The 26,020-nt window shown below is 40.1% G+C and overlaps 1 protein-coding gene across 1 annotated transcript in view; it reads right to left on the bottom strand.

The window, feature by feature from the left end:
• slc2a9l2 (solute carrier family 2 member 9, like 2) overlaps positions 1 to 26,020 on the bottom strand; it is a 96,718-nt gene that overhangs the window by 22,258 nt on the left and 48,440 nt on the right. Inside the window, exons 8-10 of the mRNA XM_071516561.1 lie at positions 23,585 to 23,695; positions 13,050 to 13,151; positions 12,318 to 12,393 (exon numbers count right to left, since the gene is read on the bottom strand). Of these exons, the coding sequence (XP_071372662.1) occupies positions 12,318 to 12,393; positions 13,050 to 13,151; positions 23,585 to 23,695 (289 nt within the window). The remainder of the gene's footprint in view (positions 1 to 12,317; positions 12,394 to 13,049; positions 13,152 to 23,584; positions 23,696 to 26,020) is intronic.

Below are 26,020 nucleotides of genomic sequence, written 5' to 3'. Positions count from 1 at the left end.
TCATAGAGCAAATATTTTGATGGAAAATGCGTCTAATGAGAGCAACAATAGAAAAATAAAGCCAAGGGAGCATTGTATCTTGTGGTCTGCCTGGATAACAGTCATGCACAATATTTCTCAGGACTCACTGATGCACAATTTACATCAGGACAATGAAAGGTTCAGTTTGATTTAACAGGGAACAACAATTATTTCCCCATTATCAATGAACAATGTGTATCTATAGTTACTGACTCAGTTGCTTTTCCATATTCAACCCCAGAAAGCTTTTCAATAGTCCACAAAAGAATATCATTTGCATTTTATCTCACTCTTGCAATTCAGAAACACCAGGTGGGCTTATTTGTGCTATTGAAGAGAGTAAATGTTTTTGTTTTTGTCCAAACATGATCCTGCAATAAGATGTTAAAGGAAAAAGAAAGCGAGACTCTGCAGCAAGATCACCTTTACTTCATAAGACAAGAAAAAGCAACAGTAGAATTCATTTTCCTTGTCTTTGCTACCTATTACACAAACAGAACAGCTTGTGATCCTGAATATGACTGAACCAATGCCAAAGGGGTCATTTGTTTCTTAAAACAACTGAAGTCAAGGCTATGATTAAAAGTCCATTCCCTGAAGGCCAAAAATGTGAAGACACATACCCAAGATGCCCCTGCAGAAGCCTCCAAAAGCTTCTCTCTGAGGTAGGATAACAATGTCCCTATTCACTTCAACCTGAGGAATCTTTCAAGTTTCTGCTCCATTAGGTTGAGCCGTGACAAATATGAGTCTTCTCCAGTCAACCACCTATAATCCAATAAACAATTTCAAAAGGAAGCATTAGCAATGAAAAGGCTCAAAAGCTAGCTGTCCCACTATAAATTATTTCTGTTCTGACATTTACATGAGAATTCTGGCCGATAAGTGATCTAAGAGGTGGAAATTGTGATGATGCATGGTCCACTGAAGAAGAAAAACGAAGGCACCAATCTGCGTTGGCAGCGGAGAAAAAGTCAAGAAGGAACTTGCCAATTAAATCACAGAGAGAAGCTGCCAGAGAACAACACAACCTGATGAATCTGACAACCCAGTGGGAACGCCGAATAGCACAGTGAGCATCCATCAATGAAAGTAGGCTTGGATGACAAAAAAAGCATCTACAGCTCACGGCACTGTAGCACCAGAGCACAATAACCTTTGCCTGTTTACTTGGGTTTTGAGCACAGGAATGACTTCGAAGGTGGGTGTAAGGCGCATTAGAGGTACCTACATCATGAGCTGTCAAACTACTAATGAAGGTAGACTCACACTATGTCTCAGAGCTGATTTAGCCAAGATCCAAGAGGCAATCAGAATTGCATCTAGGTCGTATTCTGACGTTCGCACAGTGTGAGATGCTCATATTGAAAAAGGAATGCAATGTCTGAAAATGGAAAATGAGAAGAATGAATGGTATGGAAAAAGATGAGGAACTGAATGTCTGCATTATGCATGAGAGACATTTAGGATATACAGCTAGGCAACATGCCCCATAACATTGTACTATATGTTATGAGATATTTCCATGTTATATGAACACATCTGTCACACATCAGAAGAGAGTATATCATTATTTTGATTTTTTTTATTCAATCTATTCATTCCAATCCAGTAATAACCACATGTGTTTGTGTCTGTGTGTGCATGTGCTTCTGTGTATGTGGTTTTGTGTGGTTGTACGTGTGTGTCTGTACTGTATGTCTGTGTAATTAATGCTATAGTTCACTGTGTCAGCATCTGTGCAATAAGAGTTAATGAGGAACAGGTTCAAAACAAGTCATTGATTAAGAGCTGTAATTTGCAACTGCAATTTTCTAGGTTTTAGTGTAGAATGTAGTTTTCTAGGAACTAATGATTACACAATGCCACTGATGATGCATAAGAGGACCATGGAGCATGTTTTGGTGGATGCTTTGACTTCGATTATACACACACACACGCACACACAGGTTCATGCTCTTCATAGACACAGCCATCGAAACAGACTCTTATTTTAGCAAACGGCAAACTCCACTTCACTGCCAAATTAAGTGCTGCTTTCCTTTCAGATCACATCTTTATAAAAAACAAATACTGACAAATACTTTTTATAAGATAATACATGCATATATATTCACACAAGAATACTGATGATTAAACATTTATCAGGAAGTTTCATAATCCTTTTCTACAATTTGATTTTATGGAATTTTACCCATAACTGGTTTTCCTTACAGTAAGCAAAACATCTGTTCCTCACACTTTTGGAAATACTAGAACAGGTAATATTTCGCAATTTCACATTTAGGGAATTGTCAATTTTGGTGAGTTTTACATGTTTTCTATGTGTGGTTGTGGTATAGTACGGAGGTAGCATCACAAATTGCTTAAAAACAAACCACAACCAAGTTTACCATTCACCATAACCAATGACTTTATTCCTCATCAACCCTTTTGTTTCCAACGGACCAGGAGTAATTATGGTATATATAGCTTTGTAATTTGTGTTAAAAAACAAAATGTACTGTTAGTTTTGGAAAATTGTCAAGGGTTTATGGTGACTGTGTGAACTGTTTTGAGAGCATGGATGTTACTTTGGAGAAATGTATCAAATCAATTGAGAAAAACTGGAATGTCAATAACCCAAACATTTGTCACAAGAATCACAACATTGCAATTCGTGTGATGGTATCATGGAATCTACGTCTCCCAAGAGTTTTTGGGATACAATCCATAATTACAGATTCAGAGTGTTCCATGAATGCAACTATTTTTAAACCCTGAAACTTCAAAGTATGGTTTCCCCATAGGGACAGCTGAACAAATGGTTAGGCTCTGGAATACCCTACAGTCGGTCCCAGTGACAGCCTCCAGCAGTGAAAGGTCCCAATTAACCTTGGCTACATCTATCTGTACCAAGGGCGTTCCACACTACCTCTGGGATTTGGCAGAAAAATGGATTTCCCTCTGCACACAGCAGTTTGACTATTGTCAATGGTCTGACTGCGAGTGTCTGACAATCTGTCGACTTGTGACAAACTTATAAAACATTTCGTACCTGAAGCTCAAGCAGCTGCTCGTGCCAATTGAACAGCATGTGTGTGTTGCGTGTCAAAAAAAAGAGATACCGTTGGCAAGGTTGTCCTAGCATGAAGAAAATATTCACATGAAACCAAAGATGTCAGAACGATGTCTTAGGTGACCAATTAGGTTGTGGAACATGTAAAAATGGGGCATCTGATATTACTGAAACTGAGGCAATAATCTGAAATTCACTGATGTGGAAAAAACTCTTAGCTGCTATTTTTGATTCTCGTGTTTTCACTTATGTGGTTCTTTATACTGTAGGTTTAGCAAATTTCCTGCCTCTTGGGTTCATAATACCCTTTCAAAATCCATTAGATTTTTTTAAAAGCACAGTCATCTGAAATGCTTAATAGTTAACACTTTGATTATACATGTTTCATCCAACAGCAGCAATTTGAGCCAGAGGCAGAGTAGCCTATACTGTAATGTAGCCAGCAAATCTGCCACATAAGGAAATTGCTGTTGAAAAACCAATTTATCCTGACTTATGGATTTCATTAAACGTTTCAATTGATTGCAGTTTTATGAGTTGTCTATTTTCCTTGCTGCTTTACTGTTATTGCATTTTACTCCACAGCTATCTAAATCTGGGTTTGCACCACCGCAACAACAGCTCCACCATCACATTGGTTTGCCCATGTTGTCTGGTGTGCCATCATCCATCATCAAATGAGTAGTGTGACTGTGTGCAGTATATCTGCAGGTGTAGAGGCCTCCAACAGAACTCTTCTAGCCTGAGGTATTTCCTGTCTAATATCAAAAAGCATTTTTTTGTGCATGCTTATTATACATTAGTTTCCATCAAACCATTTTGATGACCACGTTTCTGGGAGTTTTAAATAATGTAACACGTACATGTGATTTTGAAGACATATAAAGCACTACTTACTGTAATAAAAGTACAAATGACACTCTTCAAATGAGTGCAGGCAGCTGAGTGTGTCCACAGCAACCTGTGCAGCTATTAACCCGCACTAACACATACAGATGTGTTGCCCTTCACTAGACACAAAGGCATGTTCAAATTGACCCAGAGTGTGGGAAACTTTTCTTTATACAACCACTTTAATGCAACCACCCAGCTAATCAAATTACATCACCACAAAATTGTGACGATGTAATCCAACTACCAAATTTGTTATTCATTTATTCAAATGTCATCAAATTACACCATGAATTATAATAATATTTTCAGTCCGATATATTATTATAATGAACTGATTTCAATGACTATAATATATTATAATATATTATATACATGAAATGGGCAAAGTGAACTGTTTAATTTTCACTGTTCAATAGCGACAGTAATATAATTTAATAACTTCGCTACACAGGTCAGGATAGATTTGATGCTGCCCTACTTACTGCTACTCTTCACTTACAATGGAGCACAGTCCTTTGATCAGTAGTCACAGTGCCAGTGAAGGCACTCTACTGTTAAAGACTCTCATGGCCAAGACCATTACCACAGATCGCTAACAAATTTAATGGGGAGTGGAGGTAATATACCACCACCATTACCACCATAAGATGTAGCCACAACATCATCAGTTGGTCATGAAATTACCAAAAGTCCCAGTAAATTACATTACCATTGTTAAGTAATGTGTTAGCTGGGCACTTGTTGTCAGTTATTTTACAGCTATTCTTGTAAAGTAGAGAAAATACAGTACTGCACATTGATATATGGCATGTTGCATATTCAAATAGCGTTTAGTAATGTCTTTATACTGTAGGTATACTGGGGACATTTGTGGGGGGGGGATCAGCTCACAAGGAATGTCAAAAACGGAGTCCAGGAATCTTGGTAGGATTTACTATTGTTGAGTTGATGTTTTTGAGAGTTAAATGTTCTGTTAACATAACTCTACAGCTATTCTAAAAATCCTCTCACCGATAGCGTTATTTTTAAATTATTATTTATAGACATTTTTAGACATTTGCAGAGAGGAGGACACAGAAGAGAAAGTTCTGTCAGGATTTGATCCTAGGCAAGCAGGGGCAAGCACATGGCTCTGTAGGTAGCAGAAATAACCACTCAACAAACAGGGAACGCACTCCAAGGCTATTCTAAAGTGAGTGTCATGGATACATAATCACGAAAGTCCAAAATGGGAGGCTCTGAAATGATTCTTAAAAAGGGCAAGCTCCAATTTCGAATGCATACCCACAGTAAATGGGAAAGGCCTGCTGCTCTGAGCCAAGAAGTCACTCACTGCACGGTAAGTACATACTCGAGAGGGGCTTGTGTACGCAGCCTGTGTTGACATTGCTGCGACCTGAGCAAGGTGCTGTGAAAATTCTATGTTTTGGCTCAGCTGCCCCCACAGGCCGGAGCACACAGCCCCGCCAGAGTCCCAGGGAGCTTAGTCAATGAATATACTGATGCGGTTTGAGGTTTCGTGTTGTATAACAAAATTCTACAGATATATACAAGCTTGTATGTTTTTTTTAAGAGGCTGCAATTTCAGGCTCTATAGGGCTGTGAACAAAAAGTTTTAAGTCGAATTGTACTTTTATTAGTGCCTGTGTGCATACATGTGTGCTGTGTGTGTGTGTGTGTGTATTCACAACAAAAGCGGGAAAGTATACAGCCTGTGTGCTCACTGAAGTGTTGCCAACTCTTTTCCAAGGAAAGCAGCTACTGGCTGCTCAGAAAGTCGCTGGAAGTTGCCATATGACATCATAGGCTAATTTGCATATCAATATATAACCTACAGCCCCGCTCTTAGCAGAGGGAGGGGGGCTGTGCACTATATGCGAAGCGCTGTGAACATCAGTGCTCTCTGGATTAGACAAGCAAGTAGAGTAAACCGGCATCAGCCGTACGGATTTATTGTCAAATGCTTAGGGATTCAACATATTAACATTGTTCCCCATGGTCAGAAAAAGTCGCTAGATTTGTCGCTAGTCGCTTTTGAGGAATAAAGGTGCCAGGGGGTCAGAAAAGTCACTAAAGTCGCCAATTTGGCAACAATGCTCACAGGCTTCTATACATGACATCAGAGAGAGAGCTGATCCTGTCTCACCCTTACAAGTAATTCTTTGCAGCTCTCCATCTCCAATCAATAGAGCGCTGGACAACCCACTCTGGCAGACCCTGGTTCATTAGTTCCCACCACATCCTCCTAACTGGCCATTAAAGCCCCAGACCAACAGCTGTAGAAACAGGGCCTCTTTAATCAGTGACATAGAGGCTGTGATGAGCTCAGAGACTGGGTTGGCACAGTGGTCAACACTGCATTCAACACTGTGTCAATACAGCCAAATCTGTTGGAGTGAAAATAACAAACAGTGTAAATGACCCTTTCAACATGAGCCACTCCACCAGGTGCACACACTTGTTTTGCATTTACCTAATAGTAGTTATTCAAGCTTGCCTGAGTTGGACCTATCTGTCAAACATGTCCTCTTTCTGCTAGAATGTTAAGATGGAAAATGGATACAAAATACATTCGTTTGGAGGAATGACTCATAAATGTTTCAGTGCTGCTTCAGAGGTGTTTAGCCATTGACACTGAACCCAGTGGTCTGGGGTGGCTCGGTAATTGGTTTCTCATATGGCCATTCATACTACAAATGTTCTCCCGGCATTGGATTAAAACCTTACTTGCAAAGCGAAGTATGTCATTAGGCATAGTAGAAGAGGTGTGAATGTGCTACTTCATCATGCCAACCTAACAATCTAAGAATCTAACCTAGAATCTTCTCAGTGGGTCAAAAGATATGGTGGAATTTCTAATCTGTTCATTCCTTATTTGGTTTGCTGTTGTCCCCTGTACTCAGTTCAATGTATTTTTACAGGTCATAAAAAAGCTCCTCCCCTACAGCTGGAGCTCCTCCCATATACTGTATGTACAGAGAGCAGAGTTATAACACAGCATAGGGGAGAGATAACGCTATCGCCCAACAGCTATCACAGCTAACTCAACTGTATTTCTGATGATCACCTGGTCTTTAATTGACAAAAGCCTTGCTAACACACATGAATAATTAGTCAAAGTGGTCTGTTTTAATGTACTGCAGCAAAATTATTGATTTTGAGGTTAATAATCTATAGCTTACAAGCCGTAGAGTGTAACTCTGATCCCCAGCCGTTACGGTTTCACTTTTAGCTGTGTGCACTTTGCATTATGTACCACAATCAGTGTTGTACTGGTTGAGAATTGATTGCATTTGTTTTGCTCAGCGAGAGTCTGTATGCAGCGCTGTTTGAAGGAAGATGGAGGCAGATTTTGTCTTTGGTTTGATTTAGATTTGTCATTCATCTTTGCGCCTGCAGGGGGTGCCATTTCACATAATTATTACATAGTATACCTTTAAAAGAGCGGAGTATAAAGAAAAAAGAAAAGTAGATAGCAGACCGAATCATCTCCCTTTGTTTTCCCTCTAGCCCTCAAGTATCTCCACATCCTCTTCCTCCTTTTCTTTCCTTTCCTTTGGATACAAATACAATTACTGGCGTCAGCCTAAGGCCTATAGTGATACATTGTAAGGTGTATGTTGTCTCCAAAGGTACAAAGAAATAGAATTGAAATTAATGCTATTTCTTTGCACTTCACGCTTTATTTCATAATGCATGCTTCAAATGCTTCAAAAATAACATCCCGTTTGATATACCATCCATAGCAAGGTTTATACTCAAACAACCAGAGGAATTAGTTTGACTAATTTCTGATACATTTTTGACTAATTTAATTTCTGCAACTCTGATACTCAAACATGCAGGCATCATCCACATGATGTCCATGGTACAGGACATACTGTCACCAAAGGCAGAGAAACTGTATCTCTAGCCTGGGACGTTACATAGTTTTCTTTGGCAGTTTGTGAGTACCATATTTTGAAAGTTAACTGTTAAAAAGATTTGAAACAAAGGTAATAGGTTATTATACTGTAAATTGCAGTTACATAGCTGCCTTCCTTCAACTGAATGCTGAAGATTTAAAAGTTTAGGGGCTGAGTACCTGCATCACGTCTTATTTGAATATAATTAAAAATAATGTGAGATTTTCTGGCAATTTGACAATGCAGTCATCTCTGTGTAAACATTGTTGCGGGTCCTTGGTTGATTGTAGAGATTTGTATCACACCATGACTAATCTCACACAGTATTGACAGTGTTTAATCTCTCCGGTTGTTTGTGGTTAAACACGCTAAGAGCAGTTGAGCACACACTCACATCTCTCCAGGATGGGCTGTTGGAGGAAACTGCATAATTACAGGTGAATACTGAGTGCCAAAACAGAGGGGAAACCATCACCCAGGCAATTTCTCATTAGGAAAAATTGGGCAGGGTCCTCTAGGAATACTCACATCAATTGGTTCAAGAACATTGTGTAAATTATGTTAGTCAGTCACCCAAAACCTCTGCTTAGAGTTTAGACAGGTTTGTTTTTAATTTGGGTTGTTGGAAGATGGAATTTCTCCATGATTATTTCTTCAATTTTTTGTAATCAAGATAAAAATGTTTATTGTCATTCATCATCATCTTTGATTATCAATCAAAGATGATGATGAATGACAAACAGATGAATGACAATAAACATATATATATATATATATACACATATATATATATATATATATATATATATATATATATATATAATAATAATAATAATAATACATTATATTTGCAGCAAAACACTCAAGGACACTTCACAAATCGACAAAAACACAACAAAGTAGACAAAACAACAAACAACGAACACAACATAAAATAAAATAAAGATTATAAACTATATGCATTTTTAAACAGATGAGTTTTGAGTCTGGATTTAAACTGGGGCAAAGAATCAATGCAGCGGATGTCAGGTGGGAGTGAGTTCCAGAGTTGGGGAGCAGAGCGGCTGAAAGCTCTGCTCCCCATGGTGGTGAGACGGGCGGAAGGTACAGAAAGGTGGAGGGAGGAGGAGGACCTGAGGGAGCGAGAGGGGGTGGCAATATGGATCAAATCAGACAGATAGGGGGGGGAAAGGTTGTGGATGGCTTTGAAAGTATGGAGGAGGATTTTAAAGGTGGTTCTGAATTTTACCGGAAGCCAGTGGAGCAGCTGGAGGACGGGGGTGATGTGGTGAAAGGAGGGGGTTCTGGTGATAATGCGGGCTGCTGAGTTCTGAACCAGTTGGAGTTTATGGAGGGATTTGTGGGGGACACCAAAAAGAAGTGAGTTACAGTAATCGAGACGGGAGGTGATGAGGCTGTGAACCAGGATGGCAGTGGTGTGAGGGGTGAGAGAAGGGCGGAGGCGATTAATGTTTCGTAAATGGAAATATGCAGACCGGGTTATGTTATTGATGTGAGATTGAAACGATAGTGTACTGTCGAGGATGACACCCAGACTCTTTACCTGAGGGGAGGGGGAAACTGTGGAGCTATCAATGGTAAGGGAGAAACTGTCAGTTTTGGAAAGGGTGGCTTTGGTGCCGATGAGAAGGAGTTCTGTTTTATTGCCATTAAGTTTGAGGAAGTTTGAGGTGAACCAGGATTTGATTTCTGAAAGGCAGTGGGTGAGGGAGGAGGGTGGGAGAGTGGAGTTAGGCTTACTAGAAAGGTAGAGCTGGGTGTCATCTGCGAAGCAGTGGAACTGGATACTATATTTACGGAAGATATTGCCAAGTGGTAGGAGGTATATGATGAAGAGGAGGGGCCCCAGGACAGAGCCCTGGGGCACACCTGAAGTGACGGGGGAGGACTGTGAGGTGAAGGATTTCAGCTGGATGAACTGAGTGCGGCCAGTGAGGTAAGAGTGAAACCAGTGAAGGGGGGTGTGAGTAATACCGAGAGAGGAGAGTCTATCAAGGAGAATGGAGTGAGAGATAGTGTCGAAGGCCGCACTCAGATCGAGGAGGATGAGGATGGAAATCAAACCAGAATCAGCAGCCATAAGGAGGTCATTAGTGATTTTAATGAGGGCTGTTTCGGTGCTATGGCGGGGACGGAAACCGGACTGGAATTGTTCGTAGAGGTGGTTATGGGTGAGATGGGAGTGGAGCTGAGAGGCAACGGTTTTTTCTAAAATTTTGGATATGATGGGAAGGTGAGAAATGGGGCGGAGGTTATTGAAATCATTTGGGTCTGAACCAGGTTTCTTCAGTATGGGGCTGACGGCTGCAGACTTGAAGAGAGCAGGAACAATTCCAGTGGATAAAGAGGAGTGGATGATGGCTGAAATGAGGGGAAGGAGAGAGGGGAGGCAGGATTTAACCAAGACTGTGGGGAGAGGATCCAGCGTGCAAGTAGATGCCTTGGACTTGGTGATGAGATCGGAGATAACTGAGGGACGAGGGAGTTCAAAGGTGGAGAAAGGTTGACAGGGTGGGAGAAGTTCAGAGGAAGGGAGGGGAGAGGTAGTGGAGCCTAGGTGCTGGTGGATTTTATTAACCTTTTCATCGAAAAACAGGAGGAGAGAATTGCAGGTGTCTGAGGAGTACACGTGGGCAGGTAGGAAGTCAGGGGGTTGGATGATGTTGTTAAATATGGAAAAGAGTGTCTTGGTGTTGCCTGCATTAGAGCAGATAAGTCCAGAGTAGTATTGAGATTTAGCGTGAGAGATGGAGTCCTTATACAGAGATAGGTGAGCAATATACATGTCTTTATGAATGGTGAGTCCAGACTTCCTGTAAAGTCTTTCGAGCTGTCGATTTTTGGATTTCATGGAGCGGAGATCGGGAGTGAACCAGGGGGCAGACCGAGTGAAGAAAACAGAGCGAGATTTGGCAGGGGCGAGTGAGTTGAGAATGTTGGTGAGACCATTATTGTACTGGGAGACAATATATATATATATATATATATATATATATATATATATATATATATATATATATATATATATATATGTGTATGTCTCTGTGTGTGTGTGTGTGTGTGTGTGTGTGTGTGTGTGTGTGTGTGTGAGTGTGTATTATATATTGTTAATCATTCCAGTTATTTTTTACATCAGGCAAGGTCTGAAACATTTCATTTCTGACGTGTTAAACCAGGCTCTTACAGACATAGCCATATACTGTAATTTATCACATCAAAAATAAAAATCACCCATATCTGCTCTCATGGAGGCTCATATAATCTTTGCGTATTTTTGTAAAATCTTAAAATATCTGGACCACTGTTCCACAGTGAAATGACTTCAGAGCAAATTGTGGCACAAAGCAGTACTGGGGTCATCCCTCATGTGAATTTTCTTCTCTTTCTTTCCCAGTCATTTACCATATCTAAGCAGCCAAGGGCCTCATTTCATTCGATAGGCCATAAATCATAGCTGTGCAGTGGAAGTGAATGAGAAACGCTCTCTCCTCCCTCAGCAGTGACCACAGAAGTGCCTCTGAGCAAGGCACTGAACTCCCGACTGCTACTGCTCCCAACTACAGCCTTTATTTCCCCTCCTGCTTTAAAAGAGAAGGTTCTTTATCAAGAAGCCTAGTATAGTAAGGTTAAAAAAAATCAAATGAACATCCTTAGTGTGCCAGTTTTTGGGTGTTATGAGCGTGAAGAGCCTCCAATTTGCCACACTGTCTGCTATTCCACTGTTCTCAGCCTATGCTGACATCCCAAGGCACTTTGTTGCATGACTGCTGGGATTAACCCTCCCTGGGGACATTGTTATTCAAAACGGATGTATATGTGTGATGACAGCGATAGCCTCACCTTGAAACTCAAAGTCAACCTCCCACCAAGGCCCATTGTGCACACACTCACTGTCCCCTGTGAATTTGCAGTGGCATGCGCTATATATAGCCTAGCAGCTCACACTGGCTGCTATTTAGTATGCTAATATATGGTAGCACCTGCCATTGTGATTGTGATTCTAACTACAGACAGGCTGGTTGGCTGATTACTCCAATTGCTTAAGTAGTCTTGAAGCACTGCCAATAGAGCTCTATGTCACTTTTCTAGTTTGAAAAGTGAAGAGATCTAGACTTGAGTGATTCATGTTGAATATTCAACCGCTGCTTCTCTGAATTATGGCCAGAGAGAGAGAGAGAGAAGAGAGAGAGAGAGAGAGAGAGAGAGAGAGAGAGAGAGAGAGAGAGAGGAGAGAGAGAGAGAGAGAGAGAGAGAGAGAGAGAGAGAGAGAGAGAGAGAGAGGAAAGAAAGATAAAATCTTAATGCATTAGGGCTGGGACGATATCAAAATTCAGTATATTGCAATACAAAAATGTTATATAAAAATGTAATCGTATCATCCCAGCCCTATAATCCATACTATAGGTTAGCATCTTTACCTGGTCCGGAGCAAAAGGAGGCAATCACAGCCAGAATACAGATGTAACTGAGGTAGGGCATCCATGACACTCTGTCCTGAGATATGAGAGAGAGAGAGAGAGAGAGAGAGAGAGAGAGAGAGAGAGAGAGAGAGAGAGAGAGAGAGAGAGAGAGAACACACAGTCGGTGTTTGTATAATGCTATGGTGCGAAAGGTTTGCTTATTGCATTGATCATATCACTGAATCGTCTGAAGATCCTTGAGTTACAAGAGAAAACATATATAGGATAACAGCAAATATATAGGTAGAAATGAGTAATAATAATCAATCAGCAGCTCAATTTTTTATTTTCTTTTGTTTCAGTCGACTGCCTACCAAATAATATTGGATGATATAATCAATGTATTTCTAAATATATTGGATTTCATTTTTTATGCATTGTAGACTATGGTGGAATATTAAGTATTGCTGATCAGCACAAGAAGTATTGATCATTTGGAATGATGCCCAAAATAAGGTTGACTGCATTTACTGTCATAATGTGAGCGCAATTAAGTGTTATTTTCAGATTTTAGTGTCACCAGAAATTACATTTTGCAGAGATGATATGTGCTAACCTCATTTCCTCAGCACTTAAATCCTGATGGTAGTCTGGCCACAATTTAATGGGACCACACTGAGCAGCACCAGTGTGTATCATGATAGCACTTCACTTATGCCTGGAACGAGGTAATTGAAAATTGTGGCTTACCTGGAAATTTAGAAACACAGTGAGAAGACCGAAGCACACGGCCATGGCAGAAAAACCAAATATGAGGAGGGGCCTCCTCCCGATTCGTTCGATCACTAAGCCCTGGGGACGGGACAGACAACAGCGTTAGGTCAGCAAGTTTTTCCAAGTGTTTCCGGCTCACAAATTAGACCATTAATGTGTGATTACAGACCTGTTCTTACAACATTAAATATAAAAAGGTTCCTCCAAACCAAGAAGTTACTGTTTTTAAAGATTATTTTTACAGTATTTCTGCTTTATTGGATAGTACAGTGGAGATAAACAGTGAGAGGGGGACGGTATACAACAAAGGTCCCAGGCCGGATTCAAAACCACCCAAGCCACCCCAAGAAGTTACTGTTTGACTTTCTTTTGTGAACATCTATTTGATATGTGTCTCTCATCTGCATTCTAAGCCATACTGTGTGTCCCACGTGACAAGATACAAAAATAAAACCTATAACCTGCAAATCCGAAGATATAAAGTGCAGTCCTATTTACTTAACCTTTCCAGTATACCACCTGGAAATCCTGCTGTAATAAAGTGGGGTCTATTGGTGGAGACTGTTATATAATGCATCATATACACACATACAGACATACACATTCACCTTATTTCAAATGAATCATAAATAATCCACAAGCATATTCTTGCTCTCCACCCAGGTGTCTTGCTGCAGGGGTCACCAGTGAGAGAGGGACTTGAGATGGAGAACCCCCTTCCACCCCACACACACACACACACACACACACACTAGACTGAGCCCCAAGCAATGCCCTAGCCAAAGCTAGTGGCATGGTTGTTGGTGCCAGACGGGCTGGTTTGAGTATTTCAGAAACTGCTGATCTACTGGGATTTCTTTCCACCATGGCTGGAGAGGCAAGCCGAGTAAACATGAAAGTATTCATGGTGCTGCCTTCCCTTCACCTAATCAGTGGGATTTCATGAGGTTGTGGAAAGGTCACTGGTATTTGTACAGTATGTTACCAATGAATTCCCAAGTGGGGACAGTGGGTGGAGAAAGATAGTATGCAGTGTTTTCCTGTTTGTGTGTATGTGTGTGTGTGTATGTTTTAGGGTAGGTGTTGGACTACCTCACCATGGAAATCCGATGAAGAATGAGTGGTTCAAGACAGACTTTTCCACTCTCTTTCATTCTTTATTTACACTGTTTTGTGGTTATGCAGGTTATGTTCTAGCTTATGTGCTTTAGATTTGGCGTGCCTCTAAAAGCGTTCGAATCTAGTGTGTGTGTGTATGTGTGCATGTTGTATGAGAGTGTCAGTCATGTACCAGCAGGGACTCTGAATCCCAGTCCATCTGGACCTACATGAGGACTGGAGCAGCTCTGCTCACACCCCACTGCTCCCTGAAGGCACAAAGCTTTTCTCTCCCTGACACTCACCACACTGCAGCACTCAACCACACACATCGGCCACCGGCGAAGCTACGGCTCATAAAGTGCTCTCAATGTGTGAGAGAGAGAGAGCGTGTGTTTGTCAGTGTGTGAGTGTGCGGCCATGTGATGGAGAGTGGGGATATAAGTGGAGTGCTTAGGAGTCTGTGTGTCATTACCAATCACAGGAATGAGACCTGAGAGAGACAGAAAGAGAGAGAGAGCGATATTTGTGTGTGTGTGTGTGTGTGTGTGTGTGTGTGTGTGTGTCTGCGTGTGAATCTTTGATCCTTTGTACCACGTTCATTCAGTCATTCACTCCTTAATGTCCATGAAGCAATAATGAGGCGACGACTACATAATGTGACAATGTCTTTCCAGGTCTGTGGCCTGCTTGCTTTGTTTCTGTACAAACCTCTTCCCATTCTAGTGTAACACAATGAGCTAATGACAAAACTGTACTAAACGACCACTGTTACACAATGGGAATAAAACATGGCCCAATATCACACTGGTTGCCAGACTCGACAGAGGCCAGCCTGGTGGCTTCAGGCCCTACTGTTGGCAGGGCTAAAATGTCTGGTCATTATCCATCACATCAAGAAGCAGATGAGCCATCAAAGACAACAGGCCGCAGCTTCAGGCACCGCTGGCCCTTCACATGCACCCTGTCTCTGCACCATGCCTGGTAAGACCCTTGGGAGAAGCATGAATGGGAAATCTACTGACAGATTAGCACACAGCCTCATAAACATGCACTGACACTGGCACTTTGATTGTTTACTCTTTGGTGTCACTCAATTGGCAAATAACCTTCCAAGGACAAACACTTCAAAGGATAATACCAGTGTTTTTTTTTAAGTTTGTGCAAATTGTCCAGGTTGCCCATGGTGGTGTCTGCACACAGCGTAGTTGGAGATATTTGTGTTGATGTTTTCCTCCCTTCAGAAGAAGCCATTTGCTGCCATTCTTTTTTGCACAGTATAAAAAAAAAACTTACACACACTTGAAAACTGCCTGAGCTAGATAATCCATCACAGTAAACATGAAGCCTAAATTTGGTTTTGTCAAAGTCTCTGTTTTATCGTGTTGAGTGTTTTTATATCAGTGCACGCATTATGTTACGCTCTGCTTCCTGTCAATCACCTGACACCAACACAAGAGATGAAAGTCTCCACCAGGAAATAATCCCTCAAAACACCTTACAAACTTTATTGTTACATCCACGTTTTCTTATTTGAGGTGTCATCGTTAGTCCAGACAGCAGTTTATTTCTAGCCAGATTTCATACCATAAAGTTTGTACTTTAAAGACAATGAAAAAACGAGTAAATGGTAAAAATGGAATTGCATACAGCATGCAATGCAAAATGATGGGGGAAATGGAAACTAGACACAGGCAGAAGTAAATGGCCTATAACTCTAAATGACATCAGTGTTCTCCTTTAAAAAACAACTCAGGTATCTATTTGTACTGTTTCTGCCCTCCCAGAAGGTCAGCTGTTATTATGTCTGGTGATAATGTGTTTGTGTTTAGACTTTCATTTGCCAAAGGGCTGCAGAGGGTGACGGCATGGCCCGATATGTCTGATGTAATGTGGGATGGCATACGCTCCATGATTATTGTGAGATAGCCAACCATATAGTGACAACTCTGCTACAGTGAAAGGGCGATGGCACAGTAGGACAATGGAAAATGGGCACCGGGAGGTCAGTGAACAGCATTTTGCATGTGAGAGATATCAACTTGTCTTGCTCTTGTTTCTTGGCTTTATTCAAACAGACAAGCGTGACGGCAAGTATAAGAGGCAAATGAGAAATTTCCATGATCAAAATATTAATTCCATAAATCATTCTTACATGGGCTGCAGTTTCCTGTAGCTAGGAGTACCTGATTCATTAATTAATTAATTAATTAATGTATTTATTAATTAATTAGAGCTCCCTCCTTCAAGGTGATTCCACATTACCAAGAGCTAATTGAATAGAAATGCTAGATTGAATTCATATACTGAATTTTAAATACTGTCTTGTCACTAATAGCATGCACTTATAACACGTCATGCCTGATACAGACTGTTCAAATTACTGTGAGTAAGTTATTCACGGGCATTGTATTTTTGCTTTTAAAAAGCATCATCTCTCAAAGAAATGGCTAGGATAATTTTCTTTTGGTTAAATATCTAACAACAATTTTTTTGAGTTGGCAACGGCCTGAAAAACCTGAGTCCTCTTACCAAATTTTGTTAAGAAACACCCTTTGTGAGGTTAATTATAAGCAAGAACAATCAGTGGTAGTATTGGTGGTGAGGGTGGGAGCATGTGAGGAGAAATATCATCAACTCACTTTCACTGCCAGTGTAGTCAAGACAGCAAGGGGAGTGCTGAGAAGGAGCCACATAAATAATTGGTCACCCTCACCTTCTCTCTGTCTCCAGCCCCGTCAGTGGAGTTTAACCCCCCTTTCACGTGGTGGATATGATCTTTGGATAAGAAAATCTGACAGCTATTTTCTGCTGTAATTAACAATACATACATTGGGTGGGAGAATTAAAAAACCATAGAGGCTAAAACAAAGCTTTGATTAAAGATGAAAGGGGAAGGTTGGTTAACTCCTCACTGAACACTGCAGCTGATTGACAGTCCAAGATGAAAGCCTTGCCAGTCTAGCTTTTTCTTCTTCTTCTTTTTTTTGCATAAGCAAATGAACTCTACTGTCAATCATTTTCTCTCCCTCAAAAACCTTTACAGAGGCTACTTCTTCTCACATAAACTTCAAACCTCTTTTGGAGCAAGTGGCTGTGTGCATTCTCAATGAGAACAGTGTAACTCAATTAGTAATTGTGTATAGTCATACAGGTTTTCCTGCCCTGCTCTTAAGTACGGCCAGCCCATGAATGTCATTGTTACCACAGTCTGAAAATGACTCTGAATTACTCTGAAATGAGTCTGAATTTTTGATAATTATTTCTGAGTGTGCAAAAGAGATTTACAAAATGAAAAGTGTTGAATGTTGAAATCTCTTCATATTGCACAGTAGTTCCATTGCTGCTGTCAGGATGCTTTCCTGATTGCACCAACTAACGTACGTACAATTTGTTTACATTTTCTCCAGTACCAGTACCAACATAATTCAAGTAGAAAAAGAGCTGGTAGAACACATTTGTGTTGGTTTCACATTCAATTAACCACCATGGCATAGTGAAAGATTTCAACTCAAACATCAATTACACCTTCCTCACTTTTTTCTCCGTCTGTCATTTTTCAGGGGATACCCAATATTGCTACTTCTAATGTATGGATCACATGATATTCTCATTTTCAGCACAACGGGCTGTCAGCAACAGCCCTCTTCTCTCTTCTTTGTCACATTGGAAATCGCGGAGCAAATCTTGATTTCCCTAGAGCAATGCCGGGAAAGTAAGATGGTGTCTTCGGGGTGCATGTGAAGCCTGGGTACTCAATCTGCTCCCAAAACTCATTAACAGAAAACTGCACAAAGCAAACAAGCCGGTAATCTTTTCCTCCAGATTTTCAATATTTAGAGAAATGAGCAGATTTGCCAGGTGAGCTGCCCCCTGCATATACTAAGCTTTCCGCCAAGGACGCCTCTTTCCCTGTAGCGGGGCATGAAAAACCCATATGTGATACGCAAGAACCTATTGTCAGTGTGTTGGTATGCATGAATGGTGTTAAGGCATTACTAAAGGGATAAGGTTAGAGCCACAGCGAAATGCCCCCTGCAGTGCATTACATTTGTGATATTAAGAAGCCTTTGAAAACAGAAATCACTGGATTTGGGGATTTCATTAGAATACACTCTCTTCTCCTGCACCTTTTAAATGTTTGCCACCCAAGTGAATACAGTCACATTTCTGAGCCAGCTGTAGTCTTTGATTTGAGAGCAAGGGTTATAAATATTTGAAGCCCGTGAAATATCATATCAAATCCATCTTTCATTGTGCTCATAGTAGTATGCATTTTTCTCAATAAACTTTGGAGCTTTGGTGTCCTCAACAGTTGAAAAAGCAATTTCTCACACAATTTGAGAGGAGGTTCAACTAAACGCTAATGGTTTGATGGCAAGTATTTGTACAACGTAGGCAAGATAATCAAGCACTTTGGTGTTGATGGTACATTTTTCCACTTGAAATATTAAGGTAGATGTGTAAAACTCACATCCCCCTCAAAAAGAAGGCTAAATTATTATGGATTTTCCCTGAGGAAGTGCTGCCTTGTATATATTTGATTTTTTCTGCCAGTGGCTCAGATCCTGTTACAACGGCTAAGCTTCTATGTGCTTACCATACCATACACAAATCGAGCATGTTTACTATAAACAAAAGTAAGAAAGTACATTTTTCAGTGTTATACATTTCTTTGAAGATATTTGTCACTGAAAATAACCAATCCTATAATCCATCATTCTACTGTGCAAATGAAAGCAGGAAAATAGAATTTTACATTACAGAAGACTCACATTCCATGACAAGTGATGTCTTTGATGGCTTCTGGCTTATTTGTGCATGCCACTCAAACAGCCAGTGCCTTATTGACACTCGATCTGTGACTGACGGGGGCTGGTGGGTGAGATGCTGTGGGGCTAGAAAGTTCCCGAGGTGTTTGAAGACAGAGGCTGGTGTTTGAAGTCAGTCACCTGGTGGCTAACACTGTCAGTGGGGGCTCCTCACTGCAGCAGATCAAAGATCAGCTTGACTTCTCTCCAACTGAGAGGGATCACAGAACTGGATTGCAGCCCAAATAGGGCATTAAGACATCAATTAAATGGAGCTAGATGGATCTTCAGAGTGGATATGCCACAGCGTTCTGTACCACTTTCTTGTTTGAAAAATGAGACTGGTTAGATGCACAGAAATTCTTCCCTCAATGTACAAGTGTGTTTTTATTTCACTGAGAATTTTCAAATGTATCCTTGCAGTGTGTATGAATTTAGTTGTGGGAAAGTGAACGTTAAGGGCCTGGCAGTGCAGTGAAGTGTGAGCGAATAACACGCAGCTCTAGTACAAACAAAGTAATCCAGATCAATGGCATGCTGCCCGTAGGTCAGTACACCTACAGCACCAGTTAAATTGCATACAGCAAACTCTCGACTCCTTTACGCTGAGAGGACTTGTGTCAAAGCTTCAGTTAAGGATAGTGCAGCGCCACTTGACCGCTCTCAGGAATAGAGGGCACGTGCTGCTGTTCACATCTATTACTGTATATTCGGGAAAGGAAGGCGTGATGGGGAGAAACAGAGAGAATTGAAATGAAAACATCACTACGGTATATTACACCCCCTACGCAATACGCTGGTTTCATATTTGGAGAAGTGTAATCTCATATACTCAGCTTTTCTGCCTCACTGACAATTCAATAGAGGGAAAATGTGGAAGGTAAGCCCTCTGCGAGCTGCACTCATCTCTTCGATCCATGAGGCTGCTTGATGATTGTATATATACATGTCCTGTATGGAGTGCTTTTATGTTGCATGCTGTGAAAATGCCTTATAATCTAGATCTCTGGCAAAGACAGTCCCTCCAATAGCCCACAAATGTTTTAAATAAAGCATATGACACTCGCAAATGCAGTGAGTAGATTTGCAGGTTTTTTCTTTTCTTTTCATTATCATGATCCATTTCTGCTCGCACACCAGCACCATGGATGTGAAGAGAAAGGTAAGGCTAAGTGGAAGGGTCTCACAAAGTAATGGTCTTCATAGGGAGATTCAATTAAACTCAGCGTGGAAGAGTTTTCTCTGTTGTTTTCTCTGTTTTCTTAAAGGTGAAGATAGTCCCTGGGGTCAGTTTGGCACTATGGTGAATAACAGACTGTAGCTCAGAACAATAAGAGTAAAGTGATCCTGTTCTGTCCTGTTGCTTGGGTCACGGCACCAACTGACCAGTGACAAGATGTGCAGAGCGTACGGCGATGAGAAGGAGAAGACTGAGGGAGGATACTGATGATAAAGAACATCAAGGTGAAAGAGGAAGACACTAAGCTGGAAGAGAAAATGCACCATCTTGATAGAAATTCAGCACAGGGCAATTTATAGGAATGGCAAAAGTAAGAAATTTCACTTGTCTGTACCTAAGACATCTGAACTAACTTCTTAACTGAGTGAAAATTACAAAATAGATAGTGTATGGTGTTCATATACTATACAGTATATAGTGTATATAGTGACAGTAATAGAAAATACTTGCTATTAACTGTGTCAGCTGTTGGAATAAGCTGCAAATCCAAGTTTTAATGCATACTTCAAATTAACATAGTAATAGTATTTTAATGTACTTCATGCAAATATTTTATGAGTTACAACCACCTCCATTCCCAAGGGGTTCAGATAAGAGAAAAATATACAGTACGTTCTACTAGGTTAAACAGAGTTCACGCATGGATACTGACGTCAGTATGTGTACTGCAAAGTGTAACGTGTACTGCAAAGACATTTTTCCTGGGTAAGATTCAGCACAGGTGCGGTATAACCTCATTCATCCAAAGAATGTAAGAGAATGTAAATAGTTCAGGAGAATAAAATGTTGGAATAGCTGAAATATCAGAATTGCAGAACTTGTTCAAAGTTTGATAAGCATACATTATGAACACATTCTGAAATCCCACTCTACAGTCAGATTTGCACATTAAATGCTTTTAATTTCATATTGACTTAGAAATTCCCCAAATTAGGCAGCATTCATAGAATATATGATCACATTGCCATATTTTCAACCCTTTCAGTAGATTTTTCAGTTCAGTTGAGGTTCTGATCAACAAAATTCCACTATAGGAGGCAGTTAATGTTGCATGACTGCTCAAACCCTCACATGTGCTTACAAATTTCCCTTATCTGATTGTGGATCTTTGTGGTGCAAATACTGTATGACTAAGTCCATCTTATGAGGGTTGGAGGCACCCATAGCCTCAATGCATGCTAATGAAGGTTCCCATCTCTGGATTTCACTGCCACTCAGTATGCGTATATCCAGCCGCTTCATGTACTTCACAAGTCCATCAGCTGTGGTATCACCATGACAAGTAATCTCTCCATTGCTCTCTTAGAGAATGATGTTATCCCACACAAAATGTTCCACTACCTACCATCATAGTACATCATGATGTCAGTGTCACACTAAAATCTGACTCATGTAGAAAATGTATAATGAACAACCCAACAAGCCATTTTCAACTTCAATATTAAGAGAAATATTGATTAAACAACTTCAGTCAAGGTTAGGTTTAAGGTTAAGGTTAGGTTTAGGCAACTTAAACATTCACATACTGCTTACCTCAGATTCCGACCCTTCCTCAGTTCTAGTTCTACTCGATTTGAGCGTGATCTTCGATACAGTCGATCACAATATACTTCTAAATCACTTTGTGAACTACATTGGCATCTTCAGCCCCACACTTTAATGTTTTAAGGCCTATCTGTCTGATAGAACGCACAGTGTTTCTCTCAATGATCCAAAGTTAACTTCGGTATACATCAAGGTGCAATTATGTAATTATGCTGTCAATTTTCACTGCTTACAAGACTCAAATCTATACATCTACTAAGCCTAATGACCACTCACAACTTGCAAAACTAGAAGCATGCTTATCTACAGTCAAGAAATGGATGTCACTAAATGTCCTGTTACTAAATGCCAACAGACCAAAGATGTTAGTTGTTGGCAAAGGTCTTGTGTCGCGGATGTCACTTTGAATTTTGGGGATTGTCTAATTACCCAGAGTCCCAGTTAAAAATATTTCTCATTCAACTCACACATCAAAGATATAACAAAGATAACATTTTTCCACCTTCGCACCATTGCAAATATTCATCCTCTGTTAAATATGGCTGACGCTGAAACCCTTATTCATGCATTGTCTTGCAGTGTCTTATTTGTTTTCTTATCTGTCATTGTCCAATTTATTGTTTTGTCCCAGCACTATTGCACACTCAGCTGTCCTGGTGGAGGATTCCTCTTTGAATTCGCCCACCCAAGGTTTCTTCCATTTTTTTTTTAATGATAAGGTCTTCCTTGGAAGTTTTTCCTGGTCTTCACTGAGGGCCTCAGGTTGGTGATGCAGGTCTGTTACGTCTCTCCATCACTATGTTGTGTCTTGAGCTTTGTTTTTGTTGTGACTAAAATGAAAGAAAGAAAAGCAGCACACGAACGGGGACACACGCGAAGAGGGAATCCCAAAGTGCGCGTCAACCAGGTAATGCGCGCACACAGCGGGAGATTCAGATTGGATTCAGACTCTCACCGGATGGCAGAGAAAACCCACCTGCTTACATCATCACCTACAAGTAGGCCAGACTAGGCCAACACCATCCCATTCATCCAAGCAGCATGTTACTGTTGTTCCAATACCCTTTCCCTCCATCAGATCCAATAAATTCTACATTAATTGAAGAACAGTTTTTCTCCGTTTGTCTTTTCGAAGCACCACTATAGAAGCCGTAAAAGTTTTGTTTCCTTGTGTTTTATTTTGTTGCATGCTGTATTACATCATTTTGTTTTAATATTGATTGTTGATTAGTTTGGCTCATTCTTTGTAAAGTCCTTTGAGACATGCTTGTGATGAAAGGCTATATAAATAAACTTGACTTGATTTGTTCAACAAACTCTTTAGGGCAAGGTAAAGTATGTCATAATAATGAAAAGAGACACTTCGTAAAAGGTATTCAGCTCTAATTTGTTAAGAAACCTTTGGTGAAAGACACAATGGACATACATGTAGATTCCCTTTTATCTAGAGCTGTTATTCAATCATGCTGATAAAAGGAATATGTAATAAAAAATGTCCAGAAGTGCAACTGTGTACAAATCTCTGACTGCTTTGGTAATGCAGGTAAAGATTAGACAGGTTGAGGATAAAAGGTAGAGTTTAGAGATACGAGGTAGAAAAGGCCCAGCCAGGTTCTCTGTTCACAAAGACTGAGGGAATTTACTGTATTTCTGTAAGCACCTGCATTTATGCTACTATCTCTTTGATGATGAGCAAGATATTGGCTACCAGTGAAGGAAAAAACAAAAACTACCATGTCATTATTCATATCAAGAGCTGGTAGGTGGATGAACTGTAAACCAGCCGTGTTTAGTTGATTGAAAGTAGCAATACTCACTGAAACGACAGCAGCCAAAGTCTCTATGCCACCTGTGCTCAGTGTTATGTAAGGGAGAATGTTCTCAGCAAAGCCTGCCTCCCGTAGGATCCCATTGGTGTAGTACCAGATCTATGAGAAAATGACAAATCAAATGTCACCGTCTTATAAGTATCAGTCTTTCATATCCGTTAGACATGAATCTCCATTAAAAGATGTATATTTATACATATATTTGATGCATATTTCATAAACATTCCAATATAAGCCATCTTGCTGGCCTTAGGGCTTGTCAACATTTTATTCACTTTATAAGATGCATGTTCTAATCACATTTAATCCAAGCTGATTTCAAGCTGAATTCATGTTTCCTGTTTATTATCCGCATCACAGTGGGGCATAAGCTAAAACGAAATGCTGACTAGACGTTGCGTCAGGATCCAACTGCAGCAAATGACATATCATGATGTTAAAACATTTAGCCGGATCACCCACTCACCTTTACCCAGACCACCCACACATAACCTCCAAATACCAGCTTTAAACATTTCAATACGTGGATGGAGCCCTCTGTGTGTTTCACCAAATGAAAATCAGAATGAGAACATCAGGCTGCAGTGGGCAGAGAACAGAGAGAAAGAGGCAGGCATGACTATTAATACCAAGGAGAGAAAGGGAGTTTGAAAAGTCCCATTGTTAAAACAGATGCCCTGTTGCTTGGATGGGAAATGATTTCAGACATTATTGTAATTTTTCTTTCTCTCTCTCTCTCTCAAATTGATCTGGATGAAAATATGCAAATTAAGTCATGTACAGATCTATGATAATTGAGATGAGCTATGTGAAATCCAGCCTTATATCAATGGAAAGTCCTGACTTATATCAATGGAAAGGATGTGAAACCCCATGAAAATTGAGCACAAATATTGTTTTTTCATTATACTAATCCTGAATATGAATGTGGATTAAATGTTTAAACTATTTAAATAGTGACTTTCTGAGACAAGCTAGAAACCCATTAGCATGCACTGCATGCAGCCAAATATGTCAGCTTGATTTAGGAATTGAGCGTGTTGTTGACACTTTTACTCATGAATTATAATTTTAAATTAAAAAAAGACCCACTTAAGAGCTTGAAACTGCCTTTTCCCTGTAATAAGAGCTCTCTCACCTGCCTTGTGGGGATTCAAATACAATATACTTGTCTTTAAAGGATAGTACCGCTGTTTTTTAAGTTTGTGCCAATTGTCGAGGTTGCCCCTGTCCTTTACATTATTCCTGCTGGTGTCTGCACACAGTTAGCTAGTTGTATTTAAATATGATGAAATATGATATTTCATCATTTCAGTCATTTTTCAATGCATTGCAAAATGATTGGGGGGAAATGTCATCTAGACATAGACAGAATTAAATGGAGTATAACTGTAAATAATACCAATAATCTCATTTAATGGCACAATCTCCTGTTTTTCTACTAAACTGAAAAGAAAGACCTCTTTATGCAAATTGCAGTGCAAAGGTCCTTTAAAAGTCCTTGGTCCCCTTGGCCCTATTCAGCTAGTCTTGGGTCAATCCTGGCACATATAGCTCCGTTCTGAAGAAGCCCTCATCCTACCACAAATACTATAATAGCATTTTCATCTTCAAATCCCTCAGGCTCATATCAAGCAGCGAAATCATCCATGGCACATTCATTACACATGCATAATATGCATTCGTAATACTGATGGAACATGTTATCTCTGAGATGTGTACTATGTTGACTGATTTCCACACTTCAAATGGGATAATGGGATTGGTTTGGGGGACTGTTGAATTTATATGACTTCAATTCAATGTTTCTGAATTGACAGTTCCCATTCCCTTCATAAGTGGAGGATGGCAGTCCAAAATGGGCAAATAAGGATATGGGTATCAGCTAAAAAATCTTCCATTATTATATAAAACTTTAGAGGAGTTGCTGTCTCAATAATAACTTTGTGTGTTGACACTTCATTTATACTGTATATACATATAAAAAAAAGTAATATAATAAGAATATGTCAGGCATGAATATGGAAATATGACAATGAATATGTGAAACACACTGTGCATTGATGCAACAGAATAGCAGGCCTGTCCTCTCCAATCCCAGTAACCAATTTAGCTGCATTAAAATAAATGTGACTGATACATAAAAATCTCAAATTAAAGGGTTGCTGAATGACTGTCTTCCTCATTCAGCCTGAGAGAGTGGAGTATTATAATCAGTCATTACTCCAGTCATAAACCTAATATCGCTTTCATTATCTGCCAGTCTCATCCTTAAATAAAACGCTTATCTATAGTGCATGTCGAAAGGAAACGCCTTCATCTGTCAGTCCCTTTCCAGATTAAAATGTTAGTGCATGTGTTTTAGACAATCTATTGTGTTCTTTGCCTCCTCTGATTTTCCTTCATGCATGTTGTCCCTCATTT

This window comes from Centroberyx affinis, unplaced genomic scaffold, assembly GCF_046629955.1.
Source record: "Centroberyx affinis isolate AG114_WGS23_722 - 3 ecotype Tasmania unplaced genomic scaffold, CSIRO-AGI_Caff_v1 ptg000409l_1, whole genome shotgun sequence".
Lineage (NCBI taxonomy): Eukaryota > Metazoa > Chordata > Actinopteri > Beryciformes > Berycidae > Centroberyx > Centroberyx affinis.
The sequence above is the reverse complement of the archived record's forward strand: the minus strand, read 5'-3'. Positions and strand labels throughout refer to the sequence as shown.